Source organism: Leucoraja erinacea, chromosome 7 (genome assembly GCF_028641065.1).
Source record: "Leucoraja erinacea ecotype New England chromosome 7, Leri_hhj_1, whole genome shotgun sequence".
Lineage (NCBI taxonomy): Eukaryota > Metazoa > Chordata > Chondrichthyes > Rajiformes > Rajidae > Leucoraja > Leucoraja erinaceus.
The window spans coordinates 45910939-45923696 of NC_073383.1; the positions used below are offsets into that span (position 1 = coordinate 45910939).

Here is a 12758-nt window from a genome sequence, read left to right on the forward strand (position 1 = left end):
CGTTTTACAATATTTTTCTTTTCACCCATGCCAACAATTCATTAGTATGTTTTTTGTGTCAATTAACCATCACCCCTTCCCGAGTCCCTGCATGCTCCTTACCTTCAATACTGATGACATGTTCCCTGATCTGGTTCTGCAGGATGGGGTCCTCGATTCTCTCCAGCAGGTCGTAGATAGAGTAGATATTGGGATGGACACTCTCGAATCGCTGGATCTCGGCTCGGATGGCCGCAGAGTTGGCCAGCTGCTGCTGGTAATTCATCATTTCACCGAAACCCAAGGGCGGCTGGGTGATACGAGGGATTGGGAAGCGATCACACATACAGGGACACAGAGTGAGGTAGACAGGGTCACACAAACAGGGGAGGAGGGGAGGGGTTGGGGAAACACCAAACTACAACACAATCTCTCCCCACCATCCACCACCTGGCACACACTCTCCACCGCCAACAGTTCCACAGTCTCGGCACAGGCTCCAGCGAGAATCCGCTCCATAGGCTGCCGCTCTGTGTGTGTTTTCTGCCCCACTCCCTAGGCTTCTCCTGCTTGTACGCAGCGGCGGCTCGGGCAGTTTCGCTTGCTCCACATTGCACTGCAGTCTCCCAGTACGTTACGGAGCGGACCAGACCAGACCAGGCTCTCAACACGTTTGGGTTTTTTTTTCCCCCTGTCTGGTTTCCCGCAGTGGCCCTTAATCTACGTGCTTGGTAGAAGCCCGGCTCTCCCGCTCAAACCCCGTCCCGCTCACACTCGCACTCACACTTGATTCCGACCCGCCGCAGCTGCCGCAGCTACCAGCCTGGTGACGTCACGGATCCGGCTCTGGCTCAATTCGGATTTGCCCAGTACAGCCCTCAACCGGGCAAAGTGGGCCTAGCACAGCCCCGGCCGGACAAAGTCAGTTCAGCAAAAGCAGCCAACCAGGCAGAAAGTCACATCAGCACAAGACTGACACAGGACGGCAATGTCACCCGCGAATGAACAGTTCGTCCTGGCAAATTCTGCCCATAGTTCCAGCACAGTCTCAACAAAGTTCCAGCTGAGCAGTGTCAGCCCAGCCACCAGCAAATGTCAGTAATGTTACCCTAGCTCAGATTCTGCACAATCCCACCTGAAAATGATAATTCCAATGTAAATCCAGCCAGGAAATGAACAATGGAGCCTCAGTAGATAACTCTCTCCAGCAAAGTTCTAACGCATTACCAGCAAAGCAATATCAACACCAGCAGATGCATAACTAGGCAATGTCACCCCAGAGTAATATGGTGGGCAAAGTCAGCGTGGATTTATTAAATAAAAGTCACATTTGACCAATCTACAGAGTTCTTTGAGGATGTACTTCTACAGGAAGGACTGCCATAAGGACCCGTTGGGTCGCACGTTCACATGGGAGGGCTGGTCCACCAACGCAATATTCCACCTCTCCACCAATTCCAATATTGGTGGCCAGTGGAGGGGTGGGAGGGGGCGCACTTTCTGGAGCGCTAGTATTGGTGTTGTGGGCTGAAGGGACTGGTTTCCAGAGGGCTAGTATGGACATTGTGGGCCAAATGGATTCTTGCGGTGGCAGCTCAGTCACTCAAGCCTGATGTGCTGGCAGCTTACTCACGGCTGGTGGGCAAGCAGTTGACTCACGGCTATTCCTTGAAATTCTATTTCAAGCAGGGTGCAAGGTCACCAAATTCAAGTGCAGTTTCCTACCACTTCAAGCAGGGTGCAAGGCCACCAAACTCAAGTGCAGTTCCTTACCACTTCAAGCAGGGTGCAAGGCCACCAAACTCAAATGCAGTTTCATGCCACTTCAAGCAGGGTGCAAGGCCACCAAACTCAAGTGCAGTTTCATACCACTTCAAGCAGGGTGCAGGGCCACCAAACTCAAGTGCAGTTTCATGCCACATCAAGCAGGGTGCAAAGTTAGCAAATGCTAGTGCTGCTAAAATGCCATTTCAAGCAGGGTGCAATGCCACCAAATTCAAGTGCAGTTTCATACCATTTCATGCAGGGTGCAAGGCCACCAAATTCAAATGCAGTTTCATCCCATTTCATGCAGGGTGCAAGGCCACCACATTCAAATGCAGTTTCATACCATTTCAAGCAGGGTGAAACCACCATAAAACCACACAAAACACCACATAAACACCACACTCACAGTTCAGTAGACATTCAGAGTGTTCAGTTGATTCACAGCTCAGACAGAGTCATGACCTCTCCGTCCCCCATCTTGCAGAGACTGAGCCACACCCACACTTCCGGGTTTTATAATCCCTCCCCCCCTCCCACCGGAAGGGGCATGGCTTTCATGGTGCGATTGACAGGAGAGAGATTCGCAACATTTTTTTTAAACACTAGTAACACTTTTCTTTTTCATTGATGGGAAGAATCCTCTGCACCTGATGAGCGGAGAGGGACTGAGTAAACTTGTTCAAAAATCACAGCCGTAAATGGTAGCGTTTTATCTAAAATCAATATACAGTGCAAACAGGAAGTTGTGCGGTTACCATCACCAGCAACCGTTTGCAGTGCCGCATTTCAAAGCAGTTACCACTACCAACAACCATTTGCAGTGCAGCATTTCAAAGCAGTTACCACCACCAACAACCATTTGCAGGGCAGCATTTCAAAGCAGTCACCACCACCAACAAACATTTGCAGTGCAGCATTTCAAAGCAACCACATTTTCATTCAAACCACATTAAGGGCACTCACTGTTGAGTAGACATGTGTTCAGTGTTATTCACAGCTCAGAGAGACGTGAGCCTCTCGCTTCCTCCATCTTGCAGAGACTGAGTGAGGCACAACACTTCCGGGTTTTATAGTCCCTCCCCCATCCCACCAGCAGGAGCCGCATAGAGAATGTCAACATTTTTTAAACATTAGTAACTCTTTTATTTTTCAGCGGAGGGGGACTCCGAGTAAGATGGCCAAAAATCACAGCCGTAAGTGGCACGTTTTTTCAAAAATCATGAAACAGAAAAACAGGAAGTGGTCAAGATCTTACATTTAGTAATATAGATATCAAAACCCCACTCTACCCTGGCCATGCACTCATCTTGCTGCTCTTAAGGTGGTACAGGAGCCCGAGAACCTCCACCTTCAAGAAAAGCCACTTCCCATCAACAATCAGGCTCATGAACCACCCTGCACAATCTGAACAACAACCCTAGCTCAGCATCAAACTACTATGCATCAAACTGCTGCACCCGCTGAGTTTCTCCCGCTTTTTTGTGTACCATCAAACTACTATGGATTTGTACTACGAAGATTGCACTATGTACTTTGACTTGATTGATTGTGGTGTAGTTTATAAACATAGAACATAGAAACATAGAACATAGGTGCAGGAGGAGGCCATTCGGCCCATTGAGCCAGCACCACCATTCATTGTGATCATGGCTGATCGTCCCCAACCAATAACCCATAGAAACATAAAAAAGAGGTGCAGGAGTTTAATCAGTATAACTGATAATTTATTGTATATTTATTTGTTGTGCTTTTGCATTTAATATGCTTGTAAAGCAAATAAGCCCCAGTGGGCAAATTCAAGTTCAAGTTCAAGTGAGTTTATTGTCATGTGTCCCTGTATAGGACAATGAAATTCTTGCTTTGCTTCAGCACACAGAAGATAGTAGGCATTTACTACAAAACAGATAAGTGTGTCCATATATCATAATATAAATATATACACACATGAATAAATAAATAAACTGATAAAGTGCAAATAACAGGTAATGGGTTATTAATAATCAGAGTTTTGTCCGAGCCAGGTTGAATAGCCTGATGGCTGTGGGGAAGTAGCTATTCCTGAACCTGGTTGTTGCAGTCTTCAGGCTCCTGTACCTTCTACCTGAAGGTAGAGGGGAGATGAGTGTGTGGTCAGGATGGTGTGGGTCTTTGATGATACTGCCAGCCTTTTTGAGGCAGCGACTGCGATAAATCCCCTCGATGGAAGGAAGGTCAGAGCCGATGATGGACTGGGCAGTGTTTACTACTTTTTGTAGTCTTTTCCTCTCCAGGGCGCTCAAATTGCCGAACCAAGCCACGATGCAACCGATCAGCATGCTCTCTACTGCGCACCTGTCGAAGTTAGAGAGAGTCCTCCTTGACAAACCGACTCTCCGTAATCTTCTCAAGAAGTAGAGGCGCTGATGAGCTTTCTTGATAAATGCATTAGTGTTCTTGGACCAGGAAAGATCTTCAGTGATGTGCACGCCCAGGAATTTGAAGCTCTTGACCCTTTCAACCATCGACCCGTGGGGGCTGTGGGTCCTCCTCCTACTCCTACTTTTGTCTCATAATTCATTCATTTTGCTTATCAGTTCATAATGTGTTGTATGAAAGATATCCAAAATAAAACTATTCAAATGTGACCTCCCCTCAATTTTACCTGATTTTATGTAGTAATGTTAATATGTAGTTTTATATTTAACTAGACCAAGTTCAGACCCGTTGGGTCTGTTTCCCCAACAGCGTTTGTGGGGGGGGGAGTAGGGGCTGCGGCATCACACTCAAATTAACCACCCCCAAACTCACAGGTGGGGGGAGGGGGGGGGGGGGTGGGTAAGAAGAGGGGAGGGAGGGGAGAGGAGGAGGAGGAAACGGGATTGATTTGGGAGGGAAAGGAGAGCGGGGTAGGGGGGTGAGAGAGGGGGATGGGGAGAGAGATGTGGGGGAGGGTGGGATGGGGAGGGAGGGGAGGAGGGAGAGACGGGAAAGAGCGGGGAGTGCGAGGGAGGATGAGAGGGGTAGGGGGAAGGGGGCGGGTGGAGAGAGGGAAGGTGGTGGGGTAGAGAGGGAAGGGGGGTGAGGGAGGGAGAGGGGTGAGGAGAGGGAGAGGGGTGAAGAGAGGGAAACATAGAAATTAAGTGCAGTAGTAGGCCATTCGGCCCTTCGAGCCTGCACCACCATTCAATATGATCAAGGATGATCATCCAACTCAGTATCCTGTACCTGCCTTCTCTCCATACCCCCTGATCCCTTTAGCCACAAGGGCCACATCTAACTCCCTCTTAAATATAGCCAATGAACTTGCCTCAACTACCTTCTGTGGCAGAGAATTCCAGAGATTCACCACTCTCTGTGTGAAAAATGTTTTTCTCATCTCGGTCATAAAGGATTTCCCCCTTATCCTTAAACTGTGACCCCCTGTTCTGGACTTCCCCAACATCTGGAACAATCTTCCTGCATCTAGCCTGTCCAACCCCTTAAGAATTTTGTAAGTTTCTATAAGATCCCCCCTCAATCTTCTAAAATCTAGCGAGTACAAGCCAAGTCTATCCAGTTCATTTGAAAGTCCTGACATCCCAGGAATCAGTCTGTTGAACCTTCTCTGTACTCCCTCTATGGTCTGTTTCCCCAACGGCGTTTGCGGGGGGGGGGTGAGAAGAGGGGAGGGAGGAGGAGGAAACGGGATAGATTTGGGAGGGAAAGGAGAGCGGGGTAGGGGGTGAGGGATGGGGAGAGAGCTTTGGGGGAGGGGGGATGGGGAGAGGGGTGGGGGGAAAGAGGGGAAAGAGTGGGGAGGGAGAAGGAGAGGGGTAGCGGGAGTGATGGAAGAGGGACAGAGGGATAGGGGAAGGGTGTGGGGGAGAGAAGGGTAGGGGGTGGGGTAGAGAGGGAAGGGGGTGGGGGGGGAGAGAGGGATGGGAGAGGGGTGAGGAGTGGGGAGGAGAGAGTGGGGGAGAGAAGTGGAAGAGTGGGGAGGGAGGGAGGGGTAGCGGGAGTGGTAGAAGAGGGACAGAGGGGTAGGGGGGGGAAGGGGGTGGTGGTAGAGAGGGTGGGGGGTGGTGGTAGAGAGGGGAGGGGGGGTGGGGGAGAGAGATGGGGGGGCAGAGGGAGAGGGGTGAGGAGAGGGACACATAGAAACATAGAAATTAAGTGCAGTAGTAGGCCATTCGGCCCTTCGAGCCTGCACCATTCTCCATTCAATATGATCACGGCTGATAGAAACATAGAAACATAGAAATTAGGTGCTGGAGTAGGCCATTCGGCCCTTCGAGCCTGCACTGCCATTCAATATGATCATGGCTGATCATCCAACTCAGTATCCCGTACCTGCCTTCTCTCCATACCCCCTGATCCCCTTAGCCACAAGGGCCACATCTAACTCCCTCTTAAATATAGCCAATGAACTGGCCTCAACTACCCTCTGTGGCAGAGAGTTCCAGAGATTCACCATTCTCTGTGTGAAAAAAGTTCTTCTCATCTCGGTCACAAAAGATTTCCCCCTTATCCTTAAACTGTGACCCCTTGTCCTGGACTTCCTCAACATCGGGAACAATCTTCCTACATCTAGCCTGTCCAACCCCTTAAGAATTTTGTAAGTTTCTATAAGATCCCCTCTCAGTCTCCTAAATTCTAGAGAGTATAAACCAAGTCTATCCAGTCTTTCTTCATTAGACAGTCTTGACATCCCAGGAATCAGTCTGGTGAACCGTCTCTGCACTCCCTCTATGGCAATAATGTCCTTCCTCAGATTTGGAGACCAAAACTGTACGCAATACTCCAGGTGTGGTCTGACCAAGACCCTGTACAACTGCAGTAGAACCTCCCTGCTCCTATACTCAAATCCTTTTGCAATGAAAGCTAACATACCATTCGCTTTCTTCACTGCCTGCTGCACCTGCATGCCTACCTTCAATGATTGGTGTACCATGACACCCAGGTCTCGCTGCATCTCCCCCTTTCCCAATCGGCCACCATTTAGATAATAGTCTGCTTTCCCCCCCGTTTTTGCCACCAAAATGGATAACATCACATTTATCCACATTAAACTGCATCTGCCAAACATTTGCCCACTCACCCAGCCTATCCAAGTCACCTTGCAGTCTCCTAGCATCCTCCTCACAGCTCCCCCCCTCTCCATACCCCCTGATCCCTTTAGCCACAAGGGCCACATCTAACTCCCTCTTAAATATAGCCAATGAACTGGCCTCCACTACCTTCTGTGGCAGAGAGTTCCAGAGACTCACCACTATCTGTGTGAAAAATGTTTCCCTCATCTCAGTACTAAAGGATTTCCCCTTTATCCTTAAACTGTGTCCCGCGTGTCCTGGACTTCCCCAACATCTGGAACAATCTTCCTGCATCAGACAAATGCAATTCAGGACTTTTCACTTCACAAGCAAAACCAGAATGACAGTTAGTGAAGAATTTGAATAATCGCTGAGCGTTCTCTATGGCAACAATGTATTTGAGCATTGGGCATTGTGACATCACACGATGGAATGTTCACCATGGGCTGGGCTCCTGCAAAGGCATATGTAAATGAATCCATTCCGATTGGCCATCTGTGAGCATCGGGCATTGTGACATCACACGATGGAATGTTCACCGGGGCTGTGGCTCCTGCAAAGGCATATGTAAATGAATCCATTCCGATTGGCCATCTGTGAGCATCGGGCATTGTGACATCACACGATGGAACGTTCACAGGGGGCTGCTTGTGTGGGTTAGAATCCAGTTTTTTTTTGAAATATTGAGGTGGTGGGGGGGGGGGGGGGGGGGGGTGTAGGATTTGATTAAAAAAGCGTACTTAAACACGACGAAATGTAATGAGGAGCGGATACTTAGAAAGAAAAGCGAAATCTCTACCGAAATGGAAAAGACGTCGGCGATCCTGCGTCCGGTTTCGGAGTTGCGGAGCGTCAAAGGAAGAAACGCGGCGGACGCCGTACGGCGGCAGGCGGACTGATTTGAGTTTTATATATATAAGATGGGCATTGTAAAAAATTACTTGGACCACAGTATTATCAAAATATGAGCAGAGGACAAGGGGTTAATTCATAACCTCACCCTTAAATGAAATGTAGATAAAAATGTCTATCAACAAAAGTAACTAGCTCTTATTCCATTAGCACAATTTGTCATTGATGATTATCAATGTTCACAATAACAGGGTTGTCTTTGAGATTGTGTGGCTAATTTATATGCCTCAAATATTTTGAATGTCTGTATTTCATTCTAGGTCACTGTTCAGATTTCAAAATAAAATATTGCATTTGCTACGTGGCATGACATAATAGAAACCAAAGGTTATTTTGCACACTTTGGGAAGTAAAATGATGTTATTGTATTTTTAGACATTTTCATGATTATATAGAATCAAATTGTGAACGAAAGTGAGCAACTTGGAAGAATAATTACAATACACGTTCATGCTTCCCTCCAGCCATGATAAATATCATGTGGGGATATTCTCATCTCTGAGTCGGAAGCTTGTAGTTCCATAACCTAATGCAGAACTTGAGGTTGAACGTAACTCCAAATGTGGGAATGCATCATTGTCAAATGTGGCATCTTCTGAATAAGATGTTGAACAGTTTTTTGCCGTCTAAGACTTACTTATGAACAAGAAGAAATGATAGCAGTAGAAGGCTATTTGGCCTTTCGATCCAACCTTTCCATTCATCAAGATCATGGCTGATCTATTACTTAAGTGCCACTTTCATGAACTATCACCGTAACACCTGGGTTCCTTTAATATCCAAATATCTACCAATTTCAGATATAAATATACTGAGCAACAGAGCCTACACAGAATCTTTGGATAAAGAATTCTTAAGACTCACTACCCCTAGTGTAGGAATTTCTCTGCATCTCTGTCCTAACTGCTCTACCTCTAATGCTGAGATTGTTCTGCCTGGCTGTCAACCAGCACAGTCAGATTAATCATCTCAGCACCTAACCAGTCAAGTCCTGTAAGAATGGTGTATGTTTTAATGAGATCACCTTTCATTATTCAACGCTCTATGATGTGAAATGCTGCAAATAAGGAAACTAGGTTCTGGAGCAGGATGTGCTTGGTGGGCAGACAATTGGATAGTTTGTGAGGTGTGGCGTTTCTGCCATTTACACTGGACTCCTGTGGACTCCTGATAAATGGCCTCAAAACCCACAGAATCATTCCAAATGCTCCTTCCGCACTTTAAGCGGATAGAGATTCCTAGGAAATAGTAGTTTCGTCTGTCCAATTAATCTCTTTCTATGAAGGAGCTCAAAGTAGAGGGTCTATTTCAGGAGTGTCAGACAAGTAAATAATGTGGCTGGTTGGCTGTACCTAGAGCATCAGTACGGTGGATGTTGGCCTGGGAGCGGACACTGACATTATTCTTCAGATGAATTGGAGGATTTTATAAAGATGGCATTGGAGGGTTTTTTTTCCAGTGCCCTGATGTGAAGGTTGTTGGTCTCAGAAGCATATTGTAAAGCAGGGATCACTGCTGCCTGGTAGACTAAGAGTTTTACACCAGGTCTGAGGTCTTGATCTTCAAATGCTCTTTTTTCTCAATTGTCCAAAGGTTATTCTGGTACATTGTAGGTGTTGGTCAGTTCCATAATTAAAGTATGGAAAATGGACCAAGTTTTCCAAGTGTTGCTCTGAAATTTTATTATTTGATGGCAGGTTGATTTTAGACATTTTTCTTATAGTTCATGAGTATGAGGCCATTGTCTTGAATAGTGTACTGAAAACATTGATGTCTTGAACCCAGGCCTCTGACCTGGATTTAGAGTGTAGTCACCACAGGTTGAACAGCTCCCAATTTGTTCTAAAATTTAGCCTTACTCCCATGTGAAGTGTTTCAGAGGTGAAATATGCCAAAAAATATTGAGAAAAACATTGGAGCAATGACACAGTCCTGGTTCATTATCAGTCTTCATTGAAAATGCTTCTCTATTGATTCCTTGGCTTGCATGTTATCTTTGAACGAGTGATAGATAGAGATAATTTTCTGTGGATAACCTAATTTGAGAAGCGTGAAAATGTAGTAAAAAACTTTAATGAGATTGAGAAAGTTCATGTATAGTGTTTAGTGTACCTTTCCTGGAGTTGTTGCACGGTTTAAAAAATATGTCCATTGCGTCTCTGAATGGAAATCTACATAGTTGCAGTTGAGGAGGACTCTAATGATTTTCCTTGTGCCAAATAGCAGGGAAACCCCTCTGCAGTTACCACTTTTGGACATGTCTCCTTTCTTGAAGCTGGTCATGATGTCAGCTTCTCTGGCGTTCCCTGGTATATCCTTCTCCTTATAGTTGTGGGAGATAAGGTTATGGATTTGTGACTGTAGCTCTTCACAGTTTTATGACTTTGCCTGGGATATCATCTGCATCTGAGACCTTGTCATTTTTGAGATAGGATGTGACTTTCTTGACATCTTGTCAGTCAGGTGTGGTGGCAAGATTGGATCGGGCAGACTAAACTAAGTATGTTCATTTCAAGAACAGAGTCTCAGTTGAAATCTTCAGCATTCCTACAAAGGGCATGGACTACCTCCCTGATGAGCTTACCTCTGTTGATCACCTTTACTGGAAAGGAACCTCGGTTATTGATGCTTTAGCTTGCTGTCACAGTGCTGATAAACCCATATATATTATGGCTGTTAGCAGGTTAGTAAACCTGCACTCTCTCCATCCACTGGATTCCAAGTTTTCCACTGGTCTCAGCCTTCAGGTACCTGTGCAGTTGTTTATGTTCCCCTAAGGAAAGAAGGAGTTTCAAATCCAGGAACATTTTATGTTTGCAACTAATTAGTTCAGCAATTTCTTGGTCATTCTTGACACCAGTCCTGGTTCATCTTATTACAGAGGTCAAGAATCTTCACAGATGCCCGTTATGGCAGACTTCAGAACAGACCACAACTTGTGGATGTTTTGCCGCACTGATAGATTGGGAGTTGGCAGTAGGGAAGAACTGCAGCTGCTGGTTTAAATTGAAGGAAGACACAAAATGCTGGAGTAACTCAGCGGGACAGGCAGCATCTCTGGAGAGATGGAATGGGTGACATTTTGGGTCGAGACCCTTCTTCAGAGTCTCAATAAGGGTTTTGACCCGAAAAGTCACCCATTCCTCTCCAGAGATGCTGCCAGTCCCGCTGAGTTACTCCAGCATTTTGTGTCTACCTTGGGAGTTAGCAGGTTGTTTGTGAGGCACTATCTGCGAAGAGCCAGCGTTGTTACGTTCTGGAGAGCTTCACCATTGATTTACTTGTGGCAGAGTTGCTATTGACACTGATGCGTTTGGACCAGGTTAATGGGGATATTGGAGCAGATTCGAAGTGGTGAGTCCAGCAGACATCTTAACCTGTTACGGTGTGGGTGATATGGATAGCTTTGCCATCCCTTGCTTGGATGATGATGAAATCCAGTAGGTGCCACTGCAATTGGTATGATGTCTTGTGCTTATCTGTCCGATGAAACAGACTGTTTATTAAGACAAAGCCATACTCCAAACATTTTGTCAAGAGAAGGAGTCTCGCTGGAGTTTGCCTTCCTCACTCTTTTCTTGCTAATCACACTGTGGCATTGAAGTAGCCTAGGAGCATATTTTTTCTGCCTTTGGGGTGCAAACAATAGTTTTTATTCAGGGTAGGAAATATTAAACATCTAATTCCAAAAGATATTCTGTGAGACACTGGACTAGCCCATTTTTGATGGCGAAGCTCACTCTGTGAGGACAAGGTTTTTCTGATTTGCTGTCAGAAGAAAGTGTACCCATTAACTTTTCTTTAAACTGGCCATCTACTACCTGCTGTATCTCTTTCCATTTTTATCCTTTAATCAAAGGATATTTATATTACTTTAAAAATATAGCAGAAAACTATTATTTAAAAAATATAGCAGAAACCCTGTCCATTATAATAGAGCTATGTGGGAGTTTGCTGTGCACACACTGGCTGCTATTGCCACAGTGGCTACACTTCTAAAGTACTTTGTTGGCTGTAAAGCACTTTAAAATGATCTAAGGCCACAAAACAGTTACATAATTGTAATTCATCCTTACATTTCATGCCAAGTTGTAAACATTTAAAAAAAGGAAAGTTTGTATCATTTGCATGATGACAGACCATAAGAATGAAAATGTTTTTCCTCTTTGCATGGATGAAGTTACAAACTGTCTGGATTTCAGGTCAAGAAGTAAGAATGTCTGCCATGGGCGGTCAGCTTATTACTTCCCTGCTCCCCAAGTTAGATGACATTTCCATGCGTATCCCAGTCTGGAGTTAGGGTATGTTCATGCATGTAGACACAGTACTGCATGCATAAGCATTCCTTGTAGGATGGTTATCGCATAATTACCAACCTCACAACAATTTTTTTTCAATAGAAATCTATTTAAATCTATTAAAACTAGCACAGCTGCTCCTCGACCTATGATGGGATTAGGTTCCGATAAACCCATTTTAAATCGAAAATATCAAAAGTCGAAAACGCATTTAATACAATTTGATCACGTGACCGGAAGTGAGCTGTGGCTCGCTGTCGTTGCCGAGCGTTTGCACCATCGTAATGTCGAAATATCGTAAGTCGAAGCCTCATAAATCGGGGAGCATCTGTAATGTCAGAGTATAAACTCAAAAAAAAGAGCATTGTTGATTACCATAACTTTTGCAGAGAATTCTGCCGATAACCATTACACCATTTCTCGTGTAAAATTTGCTGTTTTCATTAATAAATGACATCTTTACACAGTAACTTTCATGATCTCAGAATTATGCAGCTAATAAAGTATACTTTATGTCGACATCATCGTGACATTGGATATGTGCAGCTATTTTCACCCAGCTATTACTCACATTAACAGCAACATGATAATAACCAAGTAGTCTATTTAAGTGACATTGGCTGAGGAAAAAGCATTACCCAGGAAATCAGAAAGTACTGTTCTTCTTAAATAGTAGTGCCTGATTTTTTTTTAACATTTATCTGAAGGAAGTCAAGGACTAAAGGGCCTGTCCCACTTACGCGATTTTTTTGCC

General features: G+C 45.3%; 1 protein-coding gene across 2 annotated transcripts in view; it reads right to left on the reverse strand.

The window, feature by feature from the left end:
- Positions 1–980, reverse strand: part of agap1 (ArfGAP with GTPase domain, ankyrin repeat and PH domain 1) — a 566650-nt gene extending 565670 nt beyond the window's left edge. The window contains exon 1 of one of the 2 annotated variants that reach the window (XM_055638443.1): positions 103–980. In XM_055638443.1, the coding sequence (XP_055494418.1) occupies positions 103–325 (223 nt within the window). In that variant the 5' untranslated portion in view covers positions 326–980. The remainder of the gene's footprint in view (positions 1–102) is intronic. The other variant, XM_055638444.1, reaches the window with a different exon arrangement.
- Between the last annotated feature and the right edge of the window lie 11778 nt (positions 981–12758).